The 27722-nt window shown below is 32.8% G+C and overlaps 1 protein-coding gene across 1 annotated transcript in view; it reads left to right on the top strand.

Annotated features, from left to right (window-relative positions):
* Positions 1 to 818: 818 nt before the first annotated feature.
* LOC119835459 (Krueppel-like factor luna) overlaps positions 819 to 27722 on the top strand; it is an 81192-nt gene continuing 54288 nt past the window's right edge. The window contains exon 1 of the mRNA XM_038360285.1: positions 819 to 993. Coding sequence (XP_038216213.1) covers positions 892 to 993 — 102 coding nt within the window. The 5' untranslated portion in view covers positions 819 to 891. The remainder of the gene's footprint in view (positions 994 to 27722) is intronic.

Genomic DNA, 27722 nt, shown 5'->3' with positions numbered 1-27722 from the left:
CAGATTTTTTTTTTGCTTTATTTTTTATTTTCCTTCTAAATTCAAAACTGTAGAAGTTTTCTAGAACAGATCAATGGAAATTTATTACTCGCTATTTGCCGTCACAATTTCACGGCGCGAAAGCACGACTAAGTTGTTAAATTGCAATACAACATTGGATCTAGAGTGGCTGCTAAACTTTTGTTCAGTGAGCGACCGTCTACAGTCTACTTCGCGAGCTGCTCTTTGCCCGCTGCGCTGTAAGCCGCTTATCGGACGAATTATAATATTTTGTAGAAATTTCAAATAACAAAATTTTATACAAAATAATTGGCTATTGTTGCTCAATTGTTTTCTTTAGAACTTTCACACTTTTTATGCCTCGTTAAATTATACAACTATAAAAATTCATTAGGCACACATAATAAAAACCTTTAATAATACATATACGTTTGAGACTTTATAAACTATCGAAAATAGATTAAATGCCTATTATCCTAATCAAATCAAGCAGTATTGGTAATACACGTATCCAGTTCATAATTGTTGGATGATCTGAAATAATTTATAAATTCGTTGTGATTTATCTGGATAATCATCGTGTCTAAATAATAATAATTAATTGATTTATGTAGTGATTTTGGAAAAATTAAAAAATGCTGATATTGATTAAATACTATAATAAAAATTATAATCTTCGAAATAATTTAATCATGTAGGTTGTCATGTGTGTTGTATAAAAATGCGTGTTCTCTCTAATCATAGTAATGTCTGTGGTCGAGGATACGAGGGGGCGGTGAGGCGCGGGGGGGTATGCGGTAGGCGGGCAAATCAGTCGTGCGCTTGCTGCCGAGGTGGGTGTACGTGCGGTGTGTTCAAATATTGTTTCGATCCGCGTCACATGTAACCACGATGGATGTTCTTCCTAGCGGCAACTTATTCCGCGAGTTGCAGGACGTGACGGACACCGGATATTTTGAATGGAAGCTGTCCCTGGAAGACTACTGGCAACAGGTAAGCTGCTGAGCGACTCTGTTGGCCTCCTATGCGAGCGATCTAGCTGGCGAATTATTGTTAAACCATTTAGTTTCTTCTGTAGGATAGCGTCGCGCTTGCGTGAGCCATATTCGTGGCGGTCGATTTTCAACGGATCTTCAAGTTAAACGGCCCAAGTGTGAGAGGAAAGTTAGCTGAAATTGTTGGGACCTCTGAAATACGTGAAGGTTGCCTTTGAGCGGCGGATAGCGCTGTACCGATGCTTACGCCATTACTAAAAATATCCTAGTTTAGTTTAGAGGTTGATATTTACAGAATCGTGAATGCCGACTTACAAACTTTCCGATAGCTGAATGTTTTTTTACACTTCTAATCAATGATTGAGATTAGATAATTTATTATTTTGATTGTTTATTGTTATATTTATCTGCAATGCTATTTGTGTATCATATTTTTATTTTTGTGTGTTTATTTTCAAAGTAACGTAATTTGTTTCGACAGATTTTTGTTCACGACAAATGATCTTGTGCTTTGCTTTGATTGATCGAATTTCGAAGATCGAATTAATTCATAATCTTCAATAAATTCTATTTGAGTTGTCTACGTAAGTTTCTTAAAGAATTTTGTTTGCAAAATCGGACTTTCTTTCCTCTATCGGTTATTAAATAGACTATTTGGTATGTTATAATCAATTAAAACTGTATAATCGTGTATTCCTGATAATCTATTTCTATCTTATTTATGACTAACATTATTATCTCGAGGTGGAGAGACAACTATTTGCAAAAGCCCATTTGTTATTTTTGCAAAAGCCGACTTTTTCGCTTTTCATACCTATACTGATAACTACTAGACCGATTTGGATGAAATTTGGTTCATACATAATTATGTATGTACCAAATTAATATATATCAAATTTGATATCCGAGAAGGGACATATAATAGTTTATATTGAAATTCCGTGGGTTTGGGATCTGTGCGATGAAAACCCCGGCACTGTCAATATTTTCCTTTTAATAACGCGTATATATGTATAAAGTGTTATATTTCAAATTATCTAACTAGATACATCCGATATCCAAAAGAACAAATCAACGCTAATTCGGAAACAATTAGCTATTACCGCACTCTGCACGGATTTACTGACTAATCTAGTGTGAATCAATGCGTAACATTGTCTATGGGTTTTTCTAATTTTTAAGTCGTAGTAGGTCAAAATAAAAATGAAATAGATAAACAACTAAAAACACGCTATAATGATAGAATCAACTAAATTGTTTAACTTGTTCAAAAATAGAGCATACTTAAGGATATTGTAATCAAGCGATTCTAATCAGAACAATAAGATAAACTCATGAAATCATTGTAATTGTCACCGATTCTTGATAAGTCTGAATTAAACTCAACGTGCTTGGTTTGGCAAATCGTTTTTTGTTTATGTTTATTAATATATGAAACATAAAATATAAAAAAATGCCTTATGCACACACACAGAAACAAAAATAACTAATATAATTTTTTACTATCTTTTTGCGTCATATGTGTTTTGACATTAGTCATAATTTAAGTTTAGTCATAACTAACTTTACAGTTATAACTTACATAAATACAATCTAAATTATATGAGATGTATGTTCATTGTAGTCACGTATGGTCAGTAAAACAAGAATTTATGTAGGTACATTAATAAATTGAAGCATTAAAATAAGTGTCTCGTAAAAATACGATTTTTCTATCAACTTTTATCTCAAGCATACAGATTTCTCGAGTCTAGAGTTTCAAAACTGACGCAGTACGAGAATGTCGTTATGAAGAATCGTGCTTTTAAAACATCCAGTTACTAGTTGTAATAATACGAATAGAAACTATAAAGAATACAAATAAAAATAATAAATACTGATATTATAACTCTGAAGATTTTGTTAACACACTTTTCTTAGCTACTACTGTATGTTTGTATGCAACTGAGTCATTAGTCACGATTTTGACCCACTTGGAACATAAGATTTAATTCAAACTTTGTAAACTTATCAAGTATATGTTAATGTAATTTTACGAGTATATCTTATTATCCTGATTAGAATCGACAACATTAAATAATTATTTTACATATACCTTGCATGTGCGGACATAGCAAGAGAGAAAATTTAGTAATAGAATTACTAAAGACGCTAAGAAAGGTAAAAAACCACTTTTTCGTAATGAAAAATACTCTTATGTTCCATGATACATCTACCATTTCACGAGGAAGGCTATGGCGGCGAGGAGTATATAACTTATATAGACTACTAGCTTTCTCCCGCGTTGTAAAGAAATTCTCATTCAATTCTCGGAATAAGATCTTTTTGTTAAAAGCCTATACAGTCTATAGCATACTTACTATCACCAGACACAAAATCGTATCATAAAATCGCTCCGTTGTAACGTATAAGAAAGACGAGCTCTCACTTTTGCGTTTAAAATATAAGTACCGAAGCAAAAAAAAAACATCACGCTACAGCAATTAATGAAAAATGATTCGCGAATTCATTTTCATTGCACACAAATTTACACGCAGCAAATAAATATAAAATGGGTGATTGGTTATCATAGTGGTTATCATTAATAAATTTTTTCAACCTAGCATTAAAGTAAAGAACTCAACTGTTATATATTTTAATACGAAATAACTCCTTATTTACTATATGTTTACGTACCTAAATAGCAAACGCTCTTCTGTAAAGAAACAATTAGTCACGGTAATGCTATTTAAAACATTCAACTGACTGTAATTGACAAAATATTTTCCTTCTGTGATCATTGCGACTCGTTGCGCACAGCGGGACTTCGATGCGTATAATATGTGCTTGTTTGAGTCTCTTTTTCACGTACCTTCCGTAACATATAAGTTTAAAAATTTATTATTCCTGCTTAAGCTGAGTATATGAATCGTGCGTAAATAATGATATATATAAGTGAAAAGAGACATATTTTTTAAACATTTGCTGGTAAAATATAAGATAGACGTAAATTGGAGCTGTAAAATCATAAACTGATAATTTAATGGCAATTGTTCTTTAGATAATATTAAAAAACATGATGAACATTATTATTACCTTTAAAATATTGCTGAGCTATATTTTCTTTTTTCTTTGTAGTGGATCTGTTTGCACATGTCTATAGAATCACTCTGAAACGCGATTCGTTTGAAGCGATTACTAGTCATTGTCCGTGGAGATGCTCGTGGTATTTGTATCTAGATAAGCTCTTGTGCCGACGCTATAATCTACCTTTGTTATAAAGTTCATCCAGACCTGCTCAACTGTTCTCGAATGATCGAATTTAACGAAAACCAAATTATATATTTCTAACTTTATTATGTTTTTGTGATTTTCGATTAGAGTCGAAAAATAGACTATATTAAAAAGAATTAGTATAACATTTTAAATGAGCATAAACTCTTAACGATCAGCAATATTAATACATTTTATAAATACGAAGCCACGGCTCTCAGCTAGTGTATTTCCGTTACGGGGATAAAACGTTAACTATATCGACTATGTCCACAAAATTGATTAGTTTCTAAGCTTCCCTTTATCTAGTATTATCTAGAAATGCAATATATTATACTGGAGCGCTATTCTGACAGAAATGGGGCGAAGCTCTTCGTATCATTTAAACTAGAATGCAGATGATAGACAGATAATAAATAATGAAATTATTTGTTTCATACCATTTTCGATATGTGATATTCGAGCATGAGTTAAGGACAACCTCATGATGATGAATTTAATATTAATTAACGATAATATAAAAAAATATATCTCGATTCATTGTTATACAAAATAGGTTTTTTACGCGTGTATATTCATTAATAAAATAATTTATTAATCCTGTCAAATCCATTTAAGATAATGGGAAAATGCAAAGTTTCAAATTAATCAGACTTCTGGTAATTGGTAAAAATTATGTTCAAACATTCCATTACATACATACATAGATACAGGCCAAGCTAATAAAATCGTGTCAAAGAGTATTTAATATCGCTGTATAAATGTAAATTATATTAAAAGTAAAAAAGTAAAGTAGTAATATAATGAATCAATCGCGTTTAAACTTAAAAATTCGTTAAAAAGTATTTGATTTGAAAAATTAGGTCGGTCTTTAAATACGACCTTAAAAACTTTATATGATTTTTACGTAAATCCATTATACTTTAGTATGCGTACAATCTCCCATTTATTCCCATTGTAGGAATATCGGGATAAAAATTTGCCTATATGTTATTCCAGTTGTCCAGCTGTCGACGTACCAAATTTCTTTGCAATCGCTTCAATAGTTTTTGCGTGAAAGAGCATCAAACACACACACATACACCTTACAAACTTTCGCATTTATAATATTAGTAGAAACATAAAATATAAAAAAATGCCTTATGCACACACACAGAAACAAAAAGAACGAATATTATTTTTTACTATCTTTTTGCGTCACATGTGTTTTGACATTAGTCATAATTTAAGTTTAGTCATAACTAACTTTACAGTTATAACTTACATAAATACATTCGCATTTATAATATTAGTAGGATAGTAGGACTAGTAGGATGTAATAGTAATTTTGTGCTATTTCGTATCCACTGCGGATGTTCTAAGAAAACAGGAAGAGCGTACAAACAAAACTGAGCATGTAGTGAATACAACAGAAATAATTCACACAAGGTAATCAGCGTACAGTTAGCTTTATTTGATCATATTATAGCGTGGCTCAAGTTGTTAATTGTATAGGATAACTACTACTAAACGGAAACTTTATGTAGTTAGCGCTGGGTGTACTAGCTTCACCAGTCTAATCAAACTTCATGCAAAATAACAAAACTAATGCATGCAGTAGTATATAAAATGTATATAAGAATAAACCGTCATTAAATTGTCAGAACAAGACCAGATTTAAATATACTAACTACATCGTACGTACCAGCTTTAAAAAAAAGAATCATAAAAATCGGTTCACCCGGTAAGTTATTAAATAACAGATTAAAAAAATACAGTTTAATTAATGACCTTCTATTTATGAAGTCGTTTGAAAAAAGAATGTACAAAATGTACGCAAATCGTTTAAATTGATATTTTTGTGTTTAAAATCGTCTGCTATAAAATATTATAGGTATTATATAAGTTTGTACAAAAAGTAAGATTGATATGCATTCTTAAATCTATATCAATATTATAAAGCTGAAGAGTGTGTTTCTTTCTTTGAACGCACTAAACTCAGGAACTACTGGTCCGATTTGAAAAAATCTTTCAGTGTTAGATAGCCCATTTATTGAGGAAGGCTATATATTATAAACAAGAAGGCTGTACCAGCGAACCAGCTTCGGCCGTGGCGTGGGCGCGGGGCAGACCGCTACTGTTATATAATTTTTCCTAATTAACATTGAAACCCAATGATTCTTCTCTACATAAAAGGTCACCGAAGTTTCTAGTACAAAACCTACGACTAAACTTTCCTATTATACAATAAAAAACGCCAACCGCCAAACGGCCACGTAATTAAATGAAATAATAAAAATAATAATCGAATTAAGAAAGTCCTTTGTTTCGGAAAAGTTTTGGGAATAAGAAAACTCAATGTTTCCATATCATGTCATATTTTTCTGTAGTTGTTATAAAAGCCTCGTCGAAGTCGATTGAATTCTCCAAATAACATGGATTAAGATAGATGTTAATCATAAGGAATGCATTCAGCAGGCTGTATAATTTATCAAACACCGATAAGCTGATACTAGTGCATACTTATTGTTTTCGGGCAACATTCTGATAAACATATTTACATTGAATGCATTGCAGAGATAACACGTTGCGTTATGTCTATTTTTAGCTGCTGGTTACCTCATTTGAACTGACCAAAGAAGTTTCATTTCGGCTTGTATGTGTTTGGTTGTGCATGTGTGTGTAGCTTTGTAGTTATGACGTTTATGCACACTGAGTCCCATCTATACGTTTTAAATTGTTCTTACAAATAAATTTCTGCAATTTTTATGATGTTACATTTTCCTACTAATATTATTAACACATAAGTTTATAAGCATAGAGTTACTTCACGCGAACAGCTAAGCGTATCCCAACGAATTTTGGTACAGAGATAGAGATTATAGTCTGGTTAAGCACATAGACTACTTTTTGCCCGAGTGCGAGTTACGGCTAGTTTTGAAAAAAAAACGAAAAAATAATATGAAATTAGTTCTAAATGTTATTACATTTGAAATAACTCCTCAATTCCTCAAATGTTTAATTAAACATTTATATACGCCTTGTAGTTTAGAATTAGTTATTTCAAATTTATTTATACATATTTTTTTAAACATTTAACAAGCTTATGTTTACGTGCGATTTTGTGTTGAATACAATAAATTTCTTTCCTTCTATCTTTCTATGTTTCTTTCTCACATCGTCACGCACACACACACAAACTCCGATAATATCATACAGCACAACACGCGTAAGCTTTTCATTTGCACAATGAAATTAGAAAAGACGTCTATCAAATCTATTTAAAGGAATTGAAGGAAGCGTACTGATTGTGAATGACAATCGCACGAGCAGTCACCGCTACCAGTTACTATGTATAATGGCGAGGTATTCGATGCTAGTTCTTCCCGCGACTTTGTTATACTGTCTAACGATAATATTGATATGTATAAATTACGTGTCACTTTGTCCGTAATGGACTCATACGCTAATCAATCGATTTTAATAAGATTTGTACACCATGTGCAGCGTAATCCAACTTAAAAGAGGATAGTTATTATTTCAATTACGGCAAATGATTGAAGCGGAGCCCGGGTGTGCAACTAGTATTCTACATATAGTCATACAATGTGAATGGGCTATGTAATAAACAGGTACATTTATCTAAATAAAAGAGTGAAAACCCAAAAGGAGTTAATAAACGCGGAGTATACAGTTAGGATAGTTGCAAATCTATCTTGAAACCTGGAAATGAAAATAGGAGACCCGAAATATGTTCTGACGACTTGCGCTTCATCGTCAATGTGATATATTCAAAATAATAGATTTTAGAACAAACTATATAAACTATTTTATATGTATATATATACAGTTTGTTCTAAATATATATCTGTCTTGTCTTTAACTACAGTTGTTCTATAGAGACGATTATGTAGTAGTGATATTGCGATGCACACGTTATTTCCTTTTACGATTCCAATCTAGCCACTTTAAAGATCCATCCATATCGGAATTTCCTCCCCCAGATAACGGAAATGCAATAAAAGTAGTATTTCACGTGGAATCTCTTCATATCCTCCTTAGAAAATACGAAAATATGCAGAACTGTCTGTTTCCTAAATAGGATTGACTGGATTCAAATGAATTTGTTTGTGTGATGATAATCGTTCTTAAAATTTCTTTATATATTTTCTAATTACGTTACAAAAACTTTTCATTGTTTTCAATCATAAATGTCTGACATTTAATTTGACAAGACAACGAAATTTTAAAAACAGAATATGTCCATTAGGGTCGCGGTTTTGAAGTAAGAACTTTTTATTAAATTGACTTTAAAATAATAAGGAAAATTCTATACTATTTTATTCAAAATTCTATATTATATGAATGTATATATATATATATATATATATATATATATATATATATATATACAACACGTGAATTATAAAATTTATATACATTGAATTCTGATTTCTGGAGAAAAAATAAATGAAACTGAGTCAATACGCCACTAATGAATTTCCATTGAAGAAAGCAATAGATAAGATGGCAATTTACTGAGTTTTTGCTGCAATCGTTATCAGGAATACAATGCTAAGTACTTCCGAGTGACGGACAAGTGTATTGAAATGTCCTTATCATTTCCGTTTCGATTAATTAATTATTGACACAAATAACGGTTAAGCGCAGTGTACTCCTGACGTCGACTGGATTCTTAGCTCGTCTTGAAATTATTTTAGAATGTACTGTTCCTGACTAGTTATCCGCCCGCGGCTTTGTCCCCGTAGTCAGAGGAAGTTATTCTTTCTGGGATAAAATTATCATTTCCTGAGATTAGTGCGTGCAAACGAACAAATAAAATTTTCAGCTTTATAATATTAGTATAGATTGCGATTGCATCAATAAGTTTAAACTGCATAAAGAAATAAATTATCACCAAAAAAATGTTATTTTCGTATAATTTTTTTTTTGTTTACATCCACAAGTAATATACCTACTAGCTGGAACCTGCGGCTTCACTCGTACGCGGCTAACATGCAACCGAGTTAGTTAATTCGGACTATAATCTCTCTTCCTACCAAATTTCATACGGATCCTAATAAAGTTATTTGCGTGAACGAGTCAATAACATCCATACATTCCACACACTTTCGCTTTTATAATATTAGCAGGATAAAATAAAAACGTCAGCTGTGAACACACAATAAATGCTATATTCATTTTAGATTTAGATTCTCAACGCTATAATAAAAATCTAAATGCGACTGAACGCAGCGGCGATAGACGTTGTTTATTTTAAAATATAATATGCATTTTACGCGCACGAGAGCATGGCTGAGTCAGATTAAGTGATGCTTTGTTTGAGTCATGACTGTGACGAACAGCGGTGACTTCCGAGGTGTTAAGGTCATTGATATATTATACTAAGTTGTGGTTTGTTCAGTAAACTGTCAACCTATATGCACTGTTTTAAACGGCTATGTCCTCAAACTGATATATTGTATGTTTTAGCGGGCAACTAAGCTGGTGTTCAAAAATCAAACTCAAATGTAACTCAGCCCCTCGTGATTCAAAAATAATTGGTTGTTTAACTGTAGGCTGTGCAACCGATATGGTTTGAGACTCCATGAGATGAATAAGATATCGATAAGATGCTATTGGATGAAAAATTACGGGTTTTATTCAATCTTCTATCGGCGATCAGGTTCATGGCAGTATGCTTCAAGGACCACAAATAAGACCAATTACATATCATTCATTTGCCATTGAATTTAGTAATCCTAACTTTATTTCCATTTTAGTATTTGTTAGAATTTTTTTATTTTATATATTTCTGTCAGACATTGAGTACAATACGCTTCGTATTAACCTCATCTTTCAATAGGTTTTTTTATTTCTGATAAAGTAGCTTTTGCCCGCGACTTTGCACGCAAATTCGAAGGAGTTCTAAGATGTTATTGTACCTTAGTATTTTATTGTGTTTAATTTTACGCGAGTATTATACACTTTGAAATTAAAGACTTTATCGGATTTTAAACGTGAATTATTAATTAATAATTAGTCGGGTTAAATAATATCATGAAATTATTTAACATTATACAGCGAGCATTGTCACGGGGAGACATATAAACATTCTTCTATAATCACTCTATCTACTAAAAAAAATCGGTCAAAATCCGTTTCCGACTTTGTATTATACTATCTAGTGAAGATCAGTTTTGAAATACGTTACGTAAACATACAAAAGCCCTATTAATTGAATTTACATGGAAATGTTAAATTCGTAGAAAATTTTGGTTAGCGGGAGGTATTTTTGATTTTACCTGGAAATATGTTATTCGTAATTGCTATTTTCGGAAACTATTAAATTTGATTAATATACGAAATTGGATTTTATGCATAACTGTTACCGCTTTATATAAAATCGAAATCGTTTATATAAATATTAATATTGTAGTTTACTTTCCTATCAACGTGTCGTTAAACTTAAATTGATTATTCCTTCTAAAAAAAGCAATTCGTTAAATGCATGTATCTACATCAATACAATAATTAAAAACAAAAAAACATAACAAAATGGTGATACAAAAAATAAGGCACTTTGTAATGTCCGTTTAACAGTTTATTTAATGTCACTATATTCTCTTAATATTTTTCATAACAGACTAATTTAAATTTCTCTTATAATAATTTCATAATTTTTGTCGTATCTTTCCGTGGTCTCCGCCATTCTGCTACACTTCTGCATCACACTGCCAACAGCAGCTTTGATGTAGTCCTAATTTGGTAACCTCCACAGCGCTGCACGAAATATTTAGATATTTCACCGTTCATCCAATACTTTGCCAAGGCTGAATAGCATTTGGAATTTTTATATTTTCCAAATGCATCAAGCTCAAAGATTTCAAGTAGAAATGCTATCCATATTTCGCCTGTCGATGAATATCGGATTTATCAGCGATTTTTATTAAAATGCAATGTAGGTGAGGTTAATTAAAAACTGGTACACGGGAAATGTGCATAAAAGATATTATGTATGAAATGGCTTTGCGCTGACGAATTATTTGGAGCTTTTGAATTCCATACAAAACGCATGCCGTGTTATAATTAAGAATTCCTTTGTTCGAAATATGTATATTTGCGATTTCCAACCAATCATATTTCGTGTATTGTTAATATTTAATGCGTAGGTATTTGTTCAAGTATGCTCTGCTTATCAATTGTTTTCGCATAATTATTCGTTATATGTTCTGTCCGATGATACACTAATTATGAGAACGCACAAAGCTTTAGCCCTCACATTGATAAAGGAAATTTAATTAGGTATCTATATGACTATATAACTAATAACTACGATCTATATTACGAATTTACAGTATAATATTATATAACTTGTACTAAAGAATTCACATGTAACATCTAGAAATATTTGTTCTTGCGATATATTTGCTAAATTGGGTTAGTACGCGTTGTTATTTTTATGGTTATCATATGTTCTAGAGACCTAACATTATATTTCTAATGATATACGATCTATGGATGTTGTATCTGTAATTTAATGACAGATTGAAATACGGGTGCATTGAATTATAAAGAGACTCCTCAGCTAAGAGGGGTCAAACATCAGGGCTCGCCACTTGCTTGCACCTTAATTGATAAGGGCATTTGTCAATATTTGTACTAACGTCGAGTCTTGCGTTTTATGGGTGTGTGCTTCTCTCAAATGGCAACAATTTAAACGTAGACGAACAAACACAACACACAGATAAAAACAAGGTATATTCGATATTAATTACATGGAGATATTGGGTGTGGGAGGTTTCTTTTTCTGGTACGGGATCTGGAAGAGATGACGTCATAATGATAAACAAATGTAATGGTGCGGACCTTTAAATGTTTCTGGAGTTGTAAATTAGTATACGCGTATTAATTAAATAACTTTAAATAAATAACTGAAGCATTTCATTCTCGATACAAGAACCCTTCACAATTCCAATAAGTATTGTAAATAAAATAAGATAAAAAGTATCTTTTCATAAAACAGAGAGATACCAATTATTATGATTTCATTGCGACCTCTTTGACGTCCATATTACTATGAATTTTTCACTTTTTTTGTCATTTTTTAAGCTCTAGGTTGTCATAGATATTAATCCGAATAACCACTCGATATGGAATCGTTGTACAATGAATTGAAAATGAATATGTAATTTTTCCGTTTGCATTTATATTTCAATTAATGTTATTGTAGTCTTTATCATTGAGGGATAGAAAAGAATACAAAATCAGGGGCCCGAATACATATTATAATCAATGAAAAGCACAAATTGTGAAAACAAAAACATTTGTGAAATCAGTAATACTCCAACACGCTGTAATGCCCCGCGTCCAAATACCCCGAAAATAGCAGATGTTTTACGACCCGTCCATGGCCGTACTCTATGGTTTTGAGGCACGCATCTCTGTGCACTACGAAAGTGAAATCGGGGTACAGTTCGCTCACGCAATGCAACTCCACGTGGCCAGCGTACTCCCCGTCCCGCGCCATCAAATTCCGATAATCCTTCGGATCCCGAATGCAACACCCGTACGACCTGTCCCCGATTATGAAATCCTTGTACCGGTGCCAGTTGTCCGTTACACGATCGACTACGCGCAACCGTATCTCACGATGCTTCTCCTGGGTCCCAAATACGCAATATGAACAAGATCGAAACAAGCAATTTCCGTCCCCGCGAATCGATACTATATGCCGAGCCATATCGGCCGAATCGATTACGTTTAATCGATTAAAACGCGAACTGTCAGAATTTTGCCGGGATATTAGCGTTTGTTGCATCCATGATTCGTTTAACGAGAAAGTAATAAAATTGTCGCGGCTTTTTCCATGAAAAACACCGGATAAAACTATTATTTTTTTAATGAACTCGTAATTTACACCTCTGTGTCGTGTTTTGTAACTTTTGTTGTGATGGATGTCATATTTTCTCTTTGACAGTTCGTGTTATTTCAATGAGTGTGGTGTAAAAAACGATGTTTTCGAACGTGTTTATAAAATTTGGTGGAAAGCATAGTTTTGTGAGTATAATTGATACTGATATGTTTGTGTTATATTAAAATAATAATGCTAAATCAGTGAAAGACAAGTTATTACGGTCGGATGATTATCTTGTTCTAATTTCATAATTGATTATAACGTAGAATTTTATTATTTAGTGCTTAGCGTTTAATAATTAAAGTCTAAAATACTAAGCGTGACCTAGGTGACCGACGACAAAGCGAAGTTAGCAAAAAGTCAAAGAGTTTTTGCATTCTGTATTCTTATTGTTGATTGTGGACTTTGTTTGATTGTTATTATAAATAATTCGTATTATAAATACATTTTGTATAATTTTATCGCGATTATTCATTCCATTCCGAACTTTTTAAATTAAAAAAAAAATTGACCTTAATTTTTCTATCTACTGATTAAAAAAACAATGTGTCTGGGTGTGTGTATACTTTTTTACAACCATATGAAGTATTAACAACCGTTGTTCCGAGTTAAAACTCTCCTTTACCCTTATTTACTCAAAATTTTCGTACCCCTTTTAGCGTAATACAGTGACAAATTATCAAGCCCATTATTTTAAAAGAAATTGTAAAAGGAGGACTTTCTTAGATTTATCTCGTGTAGCATAAAATGAATAATATTTTCTGTTATTTTAATAAATAATTGTAGCGGAAACTAGCGCGTCGCAAACTATCCGGTGACACGTCTGTTCTCTGATCCAGAAATAGTGCTATTTCTAGAAAAATAACACATTATTATTTGCGCACAATGGCAATTTCTTATAAGAGTATCGAGGACACGTTAATTTATTCTGCCGCTTTTTTTTATTTCGTTTTCAAAACTGCTAAAAAAAAATTTCTTTTTTAGTTTGTTAGTCTTTCATGCAAAAACTAAGGCACCGATTGCAATGAAATTTGGTACGTATTTGGATGGATAACTGGAATAACGCACAAGCAACTTCATCCCGATATTCCTACCGGATACAGACTTACGCGGGTGAAACCGTGAGGTGCAGCTATATATATAGCTGCTTATATCTACACAGAAATCTCGTATAAGTACGTTGAAAATACATACAATACGATACACTATATACGAAAACTAAAACACTCATATATATATAAGCGGACACTATAATTTTCTCTAGATGCAAACGTCAATCAAATCAAAGTTGTAACACACGGTGTGTTACAACTCGAGCCTCGTAAAACATTTCACCCCAAAACAACTGGTTTACCTTGAACTTGCCAGCTCTCATAGAAGAATGTTACGCAACACAGACCGATGAGACGCGAGCGCCTAGCTGGCTTTGCTACAAAATGGCGGACTTAAAAAAAAATTGTAACTTTTGTATAGTTTATTAGTTAGAAGCTATTTTTTTTTTGTAATTATTTTCCAATTTGTCACTATGACGCTATGATTTTGAATTACAGTTTCATTCTATGATCTTTAATCGATATTTTATATTCATCCTATTTATAGGTTATATAAATACACATGCATATTATAGTCTAAGTAATTGACATGTTTTTTTAATGTTTATTAATTTTTGAGATAGACACATTAACAAAGTAGCTTAAAAAGCAATCGGTAATTCAATTATTGAAATAATTTTTGTGCAATAAAGCTAGAAAAACGGGAAATAATGTTATCGTATCTTAATTTATAAGGTGTTCTATATAGATGACATATGTAATTGAAGAATCGTCTTTAAACTTTGACACGATACATTAATGCATGTAATTTATAGATAAAATATATATTATCTATTAACTTATAAACGTAACTAACTATAAAATGTTTACCTGCTATTATAAATGTGGGTTTTGTTATGCGAATGTATTACAAACGAAAAACGTTGCAAGCTTCAGCCTGCGGCGTTCCTTGCTTGTAACCAAATTACATTAATAAGTACATATTATGTCTCCGCTCATAGTCTGTATTTTATATGTCAAACGTTTTCACGTAGATAAGAAATATTTTTTTTGTGTAGTTTATACAACATACAGGTAGTATATAAGTAACTTTATATTTATTCTGGCTGCTCGTCCCGGCTCCGCCTGGATTGACTCGGGACAAAAACAAAATAAAAAAAGTAGAAAACTATGTTGACGGTCTATGGTAAAATAATTTTTTAAATCGGTTTATCAGATCCAAATTTATTCATAAGTAATTCGGGAGAAGCTTCTTGATTGTTCTATTACAACCGACTAAAACGTAGCGATGTATCGAATTACATTTACGAGGGACGACGGTCCCATGCTTAAAAAAAGTCGTAAAGGTAGTTTCCTAATACCCTATAAATCACCCGGCGGATATAACAAAAAGTTAAGGAACTGAGAAGGGTAACCGATCCTAATTCTTGCTGGTCGTACACGACGAAGCTGTCGTGTTTTGATAAGAAATTATCGTTTTATTTATATACACGGTTATGTATGTTTAATGAACGATAAATATTCGTAGGTACTTGAAAGAAACATCGAATGCATCTTAAGTTTTTAATGTTGTATATTTTTTTTGTGATAGCACATAATTGTACGTTTTTTATGTAGGCTTTCCGATAGAAGCCGATAGAAGAGAATCAAGCCGATTCTCTATCTTTACGAAGAGACGTTGCGTCTCTTTGTATTTTATATAGAGTGTACTATGGGGAGTGCTCTGAGGAATTGTTCAACATTTTACCAGCCGCACAGTTCTAACATCGGACCACCCGCCGTAAAAACCAATTCCATCCGCACCATCTGGATGGTTGGCGGTCCACCACGGTACGCTTCACCCGCAACTTCTTTCCGCGTACGGTGAAGCTTTGGAACGATTTACCAGCTACGGTGTTCCCGAACAATTACGACATTGGGGCCTTCAAGAAAGAGCGTATAGGTCCCTGAAAGGCCGGCAAAGCACTTGTAACTCTAGTGTTGCAAGTGTTTATGGGCGGTGGGTGGTGACCACTTAACATCAGGTGTCCCACCTGCTTCTTTGCTTGCTCTGCCATAAAAAAAAAAAAAAAAAAAACTAGCGGTCCGTCCTGGCTTAGCCCGTAGTACATATATAGCCTATGACCTACCTCAATATATGGGCTATCTAACACTGAAATAGTTTTTTCAATCGGACCAGCAGTTCCTGAGATTAGAGCGTTCAAACAAACAAACTTCAGCTTTATAATATTAGTATAGATAGGAAAGCGTTTGACGTTGGACTGCTGGTCAGCGCAGATGTGGTCGAAATCTTACATGGACAGAGATATAAAAATTGAGTTCTTCTTAATTTTATGATATTAACGAAAGAGTGAAAGAATTTGGTAACAATTCATCACAAAGATTTATAACTTAAATAAGTATAAAATATGGATACATACAAAAGTAATAAATTTACTATCTAGATATACTTAATTTCTTTCAATGTTTCATCTTACTTACCTACTTTAGGATTTTTAAAAATATCGGACAAAAGAATGTGATAAAACATGAATTGTTTACAATAGAGACTTAGCAAGTTTAATATCATCTAAGATAACAGAAATTCACTGCAACTGCACCTTGCTTTTCTTAAGTCGTTTACAAATTAAATAGATCTAGTTAAATGGATATTTGATACCATTCTAGGCATAAACATTGTCTCAACAACCCTTACTTTACTTAGTGCGATCAGATGCTTTCTCATATTATTTTTCGAATATACCAGGATAATCAAAATAACTAGATATTAAAGATTTCACCAGCAGACCATATGTAAATTGAAAAGTCCGTGTCGGGGCAAAATAAGCCAAACAAGACTCGATTTTAATCCGTTGTGGGGTCTTATTTATTGGTCTATACTCATACAAATTAAGCTACAGATAGTGTTATCTCAATTATTTAATTTTCAGCAACACTTTGATGCGCATGTCGAGATATTTACCGTCGATTAATGGAATTGAATGTTTTCGTTCGTTTCTGTTTGTATGTTGTGTCCATTTTGTACGAACTTCTTCGAAATGCAACTGAATACAATATCGAAGGAGAATTCGTGAGATAGAGGCCTTACAAGATTAACATAGGAAATTATAACTAAAAATAAAAATGATTCGTTCCTCGCGGTATCTACAACAACCGGTCGCACATTCGGTATGTTTATCTCTTTCTTTTACGTTGGTTGGAATGAGATGGCCCGTGCGTCCCACGTCCAACTAAGTTGTACAGTTTAATAATACGGTGAGTCACCTCTCGAAATTTTAAGGCAACGTCCGAATAGTAAGTGTTTTTTTGTGATTTTCTTTTAAGGACATATTAAATTTTCTTATTTCGAGTAGTATAGTAGAAATGTGTTTAAATCGTATTTTTATAAAGATTTCACATTTCAATATTACTATCGTATGAATTATTTGTTTATTATTAATACTGAATTATTCATTTAGTAACATAATATATATGACATTAAGTGGGGCTGTCAGACGTTCGCGTTTAATTTAAATTTAAATTTATAATATTTTTGGAAATAATTATTAGAATTATTACATATCCATCATAATTCTTTTATCTAATCTAGTAAAGTGAATTGCCTAAATCCGCCTCTATCCCTATAAAAGTACCACACATATAACGGTCCAGCTGGTTCGTAGGTACTGAGTTGTTCCAGCTCCCGAGGCCCTTTCACTAAAGCGACTCGACGGAAAACAGTGGGGTTTTCGTCGGTAGGAGTCCGACATACCTACAAATATGAGTATCTATAAAAAAAGGTCGTAAGTTGCTATTGATTTTGTATTTTGTAATAAAATGTCACTAAGATATCTGTAGATACATAAATGTTATGTTTAATTATTCAATGTTTTTAACAACATTTAAAATTCACATCAATAAACCAGACGAATTCTATTGTGGCGCCAAAAAATGAAAACAATGCGTTCCCAACAGATTGGTGAGTGATGGATTTTGGGTTAGCTATAATGAGATGAAGCGCTTTACACATAAATAGGTCGCCGCTTAATCCAAATTAAAATGGAGCAATTAAAGCTGTTGAACTGAATCTGTACGAATTATAAAAGGGTATGAGTATAATTTTATTCGGTATAGTTAGAAACGTGTGTTGGTGTACGGTTGATGATTTTTATACGAACAGTACTATTTATGCTAGTTTTCTTACATCGTTTATGTAGAATAGACTTATATGAATAACTACTCTTGAATATAGATAAAGAAATTATACGGAGATAGTCAATCGTAAGATGGTTACTATTTTTGAAGTGAAACTTCTTTAGAATCGTTATGATTTCAAACCTGATGCAATGGAAAAAACAACAGGTAAGAGAAACAAATACAAAAATGTGTAGAATGAAGCCGGCAATTAATGAGACGGAAATATACATACTATTTTATATTTTACATATATTCATCTCATTCTTCTGTCGATTTACTGAAGTTTCACTTCTATCGTATATGAATCGCACACACACCTTTTTTTGTTACAAATTCAACGTTCGTTGAAATAATGTATGAAAGTCAACAAGGGTGTCTAGAAATCGGATTAAATTTCTGATGTAGGTACTAGATAACTTCTATCGATTTGTGTTTGGCGGTAAATCTCAAAACTATGTGATTACGATACAAAAGCTTCTATGAGAAATCAAGTATAGATTAAATAAATGCTTTAGTTTGAGTGATACTATATTTGACATGCAAACTAATAACTGCAGAAGCGTCTATAAGTATAGTTAATCAGTTTCTGTTATACATCGGGAGACTATTGTCATATATCTATATATTATATTGATTCAACAGTGTAGCAATTTTGAAAACAAAATCCATTTTAGTTTAACCTGGTACAATATCGGGAACCCGATGACGCCATTGACCTTCAGTCTCGCTTATCATATCAATTGAGCGCATGAAATGTCAACTATAAATTGGGCTTACCGTCTCTCTTGAGTGCGACTATTTTCGGCACCCACGTGCTAGTAACTCTACTATGGATAAGGTCTATATAGGGCCGGGATGGCGAACATTTGCGTCAATTTATATTGGCTGTCTTTTATTTCTTCATTTGTCTGTTGACTATGTTATTATCGGTGTGTTATCGATCTTCAATCAACCAAATAATAAATGTAAACAGACAATATTAATGCACTGTTCCAATATTTTCTTATTAAGGGTACTGCATGAGATGAATGCTTGTTTCATAAAGTACACTGCAGTAAAAAAACTGACAGATAATGTATGTGCTAAGAGATAAATCGTTCAATTCTGAAGTTTACTTCATATTTATGTGCTAATTTGATAGTTTGTTTAAGAAATAAAGCTACTCATTTGTACGACGATAATAATCACGAAGATACATCTAGACATTTCTTTTAACGATGGTTGTGTGGTAAAAATGGTTTTTAACCATATACGGGTAATTCTTCTGAGTCTTTTCTCAAATTGTATAAGTGTGTGCGTGCGTCATTCTACCCCTTGAAACCCCCTTAAAAACCTAAAGCATAATTTGTACATGCTCTTCTTCGTTCGCTGCAAAGTCTTATATATATCAGCGCCGGTATCATATATTTATGTCCCCATTTCAAGTATTCAGGTGTAATATAAGGGTCGTCTACCTTATGCGTCCCAGAGGGCCACAAAGTTCTCTTAATCGATAAGACATATTCAAGTATGATATGAATTTGAGTATTACCGTATTTAATATTCGTGTTCACTATTTAATGGTCTTGATACGCTGTAAATCTATTATTGTTTATTATATTTTATTCACGTTAGAGTTATTAAGCTACAGTTTCTAAGAAATATGAAAATTTATGCTTGTCTGTGCCCGTTGAGACACGAGGATTAAACAGAATTCCCTCGTCATATCTATTCTATGATCTATGGAATATTGCAATCAGCGTAATAACTGATGTTGTTTAGAAAACTGCTGTAACCGACTGGATTTATTGTTTGTTGTTCAAAAGAATTCTGTACGAGAAAAGGTCGGCCGAATTCCGAAAAGTTTGCACTTTTTCAGGAAGGTGTTTGTGAATTCTCTTGTAGTTGTTAAAATTTGCTTTAGCGCTTGGATTTTTTGCAGGATGAAACAAGCATATCGTGCGTAGCGTAGAGTGTTGCGAAGGTGACAATTCTTTTTCCGAATAACGGTTACTTTAATTGCAGGGAGCTATAGATTCTGGTTAACCGTGAATAAACCTTGATAAAATATATTTGCATGTTTTTGTTGTGTACCAATGTATACAGGTAACTAACAAGAACAATATCTAGTTCTAATGAAAAATGATTTTTACACGCTTTTTATTAGCTTCACCTGTATGTTTGTTTGTATGTTTGTTTGTATGTTTGTTTGTAACCGACTTCTTTGGGCGCGATTTTGACCCACTTTAAACGGCCAGATTTCGTTCAAACTTTGTAGATTTATTGAGGACCGATGACAATACACTAATTTGATAAAATTATTCCATTTTTCAATTTGCAAAATATGATTTTTGTTAAAGCGTGTTTTTTAGTTTTTTCAAACTATTATTTATATCTGGGTAGGATGTAATCTGGCCAACGTTGAGATTATCCATCTACTATGAGAGACTAATTACGAGACACAATTATGAATTTAAATGACTCTAGACTGAAACTTAATAGGATTCTAAAGGTACATAAATTAATGTTCCTAAGCATAGAATAAGATCGCCTATCTGTGTTTGTTCAAAACACTGCATGAACGCCATAACTTTGGTGAAAATATCTAGGAATGCTGTAGTTGCCCTCGGCCATTTGGCACCAAAAACGTTTGCACCTGTAAAATATCCAACTGATCCGTTGAAAATCCCAGCTCCGGCATTAATAAGATTAGAGCCGATACAGCTGCCCAATAACGTTGTATATAGAGTAAATATCCCGAGGAAAAATCTGAATTTAACTATTCGTTTCACGGTTTTATACATCTTTAAAAAAATATGAAAACAGCAAATACCTAGCGGGGATGTTTCAGTTGAGTCTTTCGAATTTAGGAATAATCTTTCTCTTAGTGGGCCAGGTTTATTTAAAGTATTTTTCAGCCGTACTTCCATCCATCCCGGCGAATGTTTATGGATAATCAAATCTCGCTAGTTGAATTTGACCCATTTCGCAGCGCTCCATTGAACTCAAACTCAACATTATTTATATCAAATGGAAATGTTATTCTATAGCATTATTAATTACTAATTACTATTAGCATTATATAAATGTTTATGGATAAGATGATGATGATATTGGTCCTAGAAATCCAATCAACAAAGTCCTTATTGTATTTCTTTAACCGTAATTTACACGAAACCGTATCCGTAACCGTTTTAAAATAGCGTAGATTCGTATATTTTCAAATAACATGTGTCTGATTTCTAAATGTGTAGGAATATTTGTATGTTATAAATTGTTATAAAATGTTAGTACTTTGCGGTTTACAGTATTTAGTTAGTCTAAAATCACAAGATAATTATTGGCAAATTAAAGAACAATCTGCTGTGTGTCGACCATATCAGTCCCGATCTGTTGTTCCGCAGGTCGGTTAGCGCGTTATAAGCTGTCGTTGTTCATCAATAACGTATAGTCAATTTCCATTCTATGAATATTGAAAAATTAAATACATCGCTTCAATTTGTTGATTTTACAAATAATATAGATTTTAATAGTATGTTACTTGTTGCACTTTATTTTACTGAATTTGGTTCCGATGTTTCAAGTATTTGCAAACAAATTATGATATAGGGTAAATGTGAACAGTATTTTATAAAGTACATTGTCATTACCGTGGCGCAGGAAGTGCATTATGCTAAAAGCTTGTGGTTGCTTGTATCTCGCATATCACATTATCACAGCGCAAGTAAAATGTATAAATTTAAAGCATATATATTATATGTTAAAATATACGTAATAATATCCTGTATTTTTTCTCAATTAACACTTGTATATTTTACGGGAAAATCCGTTGTTTTTATTTGTTGGCCGAAACACGATTGTTGACAAGTTCAATAACTCGATCTTTTGTCAACAAATACCAAGTCTATAACATCTGTCGATAAAAAGCCCGTTCATTTAAAATTATACGATATATTTTGTATTACATTTATAATATTAAAATGGACACAAATTAAAGTTTCTTAAATTCAGCGTTTAAAAATAACCAATAAAAACTGGTCTGCATTGAATCTTTAAAGATCATTCTCAATTCCAAGCTGAATTAACGTTATTTCTCCAGAGATTGTGTTTAATCAAACTTCTATTAATTCATGAGATTTCTGCGAATAGCAATAAAATATTCCGTCATTCGTACAGATGTTATTAAAGGTGAAACTACCTTCGCTTCGCTTGAAGCAATTCGCCGAATGAGGACAGTTGGGACAACTTATTCGAGAGCTTACGATAACTTAAACTCATTACTCGTTTCGATCGTTGGTGTGATTTTGTAATTCAATCGTTTTTCTCTTTAATTATTTGTCTTTTGTTGAGCATGATTGAAAATTGTGTATTAAAATTTGTTATCATTACTCTGATATAAACGGAAGGAAAGTTTAAACGATAACAAGTAAATTATAAAATATTTTTCTATATTAATTATTTTCACACAAATTATTAAAGTTGTAGTGCATTTTTAAACAACAATTTAATGCAATAAATTTCTGAAGCATATCTTTCACCATTTGACCACCACCTAAGAGTGGTTAATGATTAGTTATTTCATTCATCGCAATGTATTATTATTTCGTATAATGCCTCGTTAGTCAGCAATAGCCATAATCTTGTCATCATTGCTCCGTATCCATGCGTTTAAACCACAGCGAATCCTTTGTCTGGCTCCTTAATTATCATAGGTATTCCTAACATTTGTCAAACGTAAAGGGACAAGCAATTAAGTGGGTACATACACAACCAAATAGTAAGTGTCCTACGCGATTACAGCACGTAACGTGACATCGCTGAGGTTCCCTTTGATCGTCCAACAAAGACGTACGTAGTATATCTAATGGCGAGTGGGGAATATTAACATATTAATGGAATCTCGCTTCGGAGATGCGGGCTCGATTTTTAATATGTGTAACAACATGGTATGGCTAGTCTGTTCGTATAATTGGCGCATAACTGGCTGTGTATACAAATGCATGGTGAGCTATATAGATCATGATTACTTGATCTCAATTCGTCGCTAGGGATATTCTTATAATAATTGTGTCCAACATTCTGAATGCTCTTTGTTGTTTGCCGTTGCCGTTTGCAACAGGAAAAGCAAATACCATAAAACAAGGATGGAAACAGTATACTTCGCGACGAAAACAATAGAGCGACAATTAAAAACAATATGTTGCATTAAATTAATTAATTCCATAGTAGAGAGCGCGAATGTAGGCGAGCAAATGTGTGTGTAAACATGACATAAATAAAATTGCACATCGCCTTGTTTCGGAATCCGGACATGATTTTAAAATGTTGACCCAAATGCATATATCCCTGTGAAAAGACCGAAGCATATTTCCAGCATATTCCATACTCAATATTGCTGATTAATTTCGAATTCACGTTGCAATAATATTGGGATTTCAATTTCGAGGTGCCATCTGAAGTTATCAGTGTGTAATACTGTTATAAACGCAATATGAGTGTTGACTTTATTTGCGAATGAAACACTTGAAATGGCGTCAATAATGTATACTAGCTGACCCCACAGACTTTCTTCGACTAAACTATTTATCACGACGAATAATTTCTAATTATTTATCTTATCGATTCTAATCTATTATCATTTTCTTGACAATAACGAACATAACAAAAAATGTTGAGCGAAATTGGTCCAGTTCACGCGTTCAGTTTGCCGAGGAGAAATAAAGAATAAATTTTTATTAAATTCTAGTTTTTGCCCGCGGCTTTGCACACGTTAAAGTCGGAGTTAACCCCTTTCTATCTTATTATACATTTAAAACTTCCTCTTGATTCTCTATCTATAAAAACCCCATAAAAAATTTGTGCGTAATTTTAAAGGTCTACACATAGAAACACAGATGGCGGAACGCGACTTTATTTTATACTATCTAGTGAGATAGATATTGGAATGAGTATTTTTAAAGGGATGAATTGCACAGCTATTATAATAAAATGGCGGTAATTGAACCTGCTGTTCGTTATCCGTGATTCAGTATTCAGCTGAAAAGGAAAATTATAGTAAATAATTTTGTTAAATTTACACGCTACCACTGTTGTGTTTATCCTTGTTTGATACGTATTACCATGTTTATTGTCCATTCGCTTCTTACAATATTCAGTCGTAACAAAATATCATTATATTATTTTCTAACCCATTCCTACACAATCGGGTAAATAAAGCGTCGTGATAGTACCAACTGCGAAATTATCTTTCGTTTATTAACCTCAAACTCAACTTATCTAAGATTTTTATCTAATTTCGCGAAGAAAGCATGACTGGTTTCGCAAACGAGTAGTGCAAATGACAGCGCGACAAGTAAGCACGGCGGAATCCGGAAAATCGATTCTTGACCTCCTTTGCCAACCCCTCACGGTTTAGGGAATGTTTCGGGATCGATACGAAAAGGGAACAGACCGCAACCGGGCACGCTAATAACAAACTTATCGCTGACACGATAAGGTGAGTAATCCTCTGTAATTCTTGCCGGGTTAATTGTTTCACCGTAATAAACATTTTGAATTGCATCAATCGCAAACGTCGAGTGGATTATTATTGTATCGATTGTCTGTGGATCGGGGTCTGTGGGATTTCGCACTTTATACACACTGATTAAATTGTTGTTCGACCTGTTTAATAAAATAAGACACTGTAATATTATAAATTAATCAATTAAACATCTGTTATTTAAAATTGAAAAGGCCTGGGGTTCTCCCTCTGTTAGGCTTAGACTTTTCCAACAAGCAGGACCGTTTTGCATTTTGTATTGTGTAAGTACAACCAAAGAATTTTGGCTTTTAGTTCATTCTAGTTCTTTCCTTTTATAAGTTTATTATTTTTATGTAAGTATGTTTTGTTAAGTGTCAGCCATATGTGTATAATAAAAGATTTAATCAACATCTGAAATCAGATTCTCCCCTATATCAGGTTAAAAAACCGTTTCGCATACTACATCACGTGTTCAATGACACTGTAGGCCCTCCAATAAAGGACTGGCCTGATCAAGTTTCGCGCTCACCACAGAGTGGTGATCAAATGTCTGGTTAATTAGTGTAACGACGCTCCAAGTCATATTCACACTAGAGTGAAGTCCCGTGTCCCCTAGTGGGGTATGGGGCAGATGATGTACATCCGTTTCACTGATCGATTTTCTTTAGGGACAAGTAGGTGATCAGCCTTCTGTGTCCTGCCAGACCGAGACATTTTTTTTTCACACTAGAGGTGGGGAGTAAAGGACTCCGGGCGTAGTGTATTCTAGTACCTACGTAATTTCTTAACACGTACTTTTCTTGAGTGCAAGTAGTTCATCCTGCAAAGAGTTCTTGTTGAGAACATGTCAAGGGAATGTTCTTGGTGATACTAACTAGCGTTTTGGTGGTTTGTGCAAAATTGTTCTGGTGTTCGCAATGATTGTGAATACAAAACTCTAAAATAGACCCTATGTCTATTGGTTTGAGTTTCAAATTCAATTTGCAACGAAATTAATAATTTCAGATTCGTCTAGTTAAGAAATACTAAAACGTTTGTTTTAGAATTTAGTTTGAGATATGTATCTTGCATTTTCTTATATTTTCATTCTACGCATTTGCGCGTCGCAGTCGTTAGATGACCGAGACCAAACGTCCATCTTCTTAACTTTTGCGTTTTTTTTCTACAGATAAAAATTACACGTAACCAAAACAGACTCCAAAATATCCGCTCTATATTATAAGAGAATGCGTTAAATCCTACCCGTGGATCCACTTCCATTAATTATGTTAATAAAGCACACAACCTCTGACACACTCGCCGCTCCTATTTTCTAGGGACTATCTATAGAGGTTACACACGCTCCACGTACTATAGACGCGGTGACGCCAAAACGGTTCATATATTCGGTAGCTATAGATCTTGATACAAACATGCCTCAAATGTGTTGGCGGGGGAACTTTCTCGTTGTTTTTTTTTTTAATTTTTAACATTTAGCTACTAATTGGCCTTAAATTAAACATTATACCGTGTGATTGGAAGTATAAAATTTGATAAACTCAAATTCCAAAATAGGCAATGGGTGGGCTGTTAATATTTATTCTTATCCTCAATTTAATATATATTCTGTATTTTAAATATTCAAACGCACATGTATAGTACACTGACCGCCTCCTGTCCAGCGGTTAACGCGTGAGCGTAAAGCTTGACAAAAAAATTGAGACCAGATAGGCACTCGTCCATAAAGAAAATCTGTATATATATATATATATATATATATATATATATATATATATATATATATATATATATATATATATATATATATATATATATATATATATATATATATATATATATATATATATATATATATATATATATATATATATATATATCGTAGCGTTGGAACGTACCAAAGTTATTATATATAAATTTTATTATCAAAGTTATCATCAAAGACTATTTTTATCCAATTATTTTCAACGATTCTATTCACGAATAGAAGAAAAATGATTGAAAACAGGTGAATGCCGTCGTGTACATAAACCTCGCTTTCAAAGTCAGACATATTGATCGTTAGATTTTGTATATTAAATGTAAATTATGTAAAGTACACACGTAAACAAATTAATGTAAATTATGTAAAGTACACACGTTACAATATATCTCAAATAAACTAGACTAGTATATTGCCTTAGAAAGTGTAGCAAACGAGGATATATTTACTATTAAAGATATTGATACGTTAGTCGAAAATTAAACATTTTAATTATTTTTAAACAATAATGAAACAAAACAAAGTAATTCTTTTATATAACACAAAAAAGCATTAGAACTCCAAATATAATTAAATAATATTAGCCAACGCCTCTTGATGTTTCATAATGAAATTATATAAATAAGTATCCTATATAGCTTCACGATAGAAACGTTAAAAAACGAATTAGCCTTTCATTCATTGTTGAATCATTGCATTGCTGTACGAAACTTTTAATTACCCCTCTTTCATTAATAGAATGCAATTGACTGTATAGAAAACGCTAAGTGGATGAAGGATGAATAGTTTATTTTAGCTTACGAACAAATAAAATATCAATTCATTCGTGGCAATTGTGTGCGTTTATCGGAATCTTGAATTCTTCTGGATATTCGTCTGATCTCATCATCATCATCATCCTCACCATCATCATCATCTGCCTATATATGTTCCCACTACTGAGACACAGGCCTCCTATGAGTGCCAAGTGCGGGTTGGCAGATGTCACGTGTCGTTGAACTTTTGATTCTTGGATATTCCGGTTTCTTCACGATGTCATCCTTCAACGTTTTAAGCAGTGATGATGTTATCTACATGTGCAAGTAAAATG

This window comes from Zerene cesonia, chromosome Z (assembly GCF_012273895.1).
Source record: "Zerene cesonia ecotype Mississippi chromosome Z, Zerene_cesonia_1.1, whole genome shotgun sequence".
Classification (NCBI taxonomy): domain Eukaryota; kingdom Metazoa; phylum Arthropoda; class Insecta; order Lepidoptera; family Pieridae; genus Zerene; species Zerene cesonia.
The sequence above is the reverse complement of the archived record's forward strand: the minus strand, read 5'-3'. Positions and strand labels throughout refer to the sequence as shown.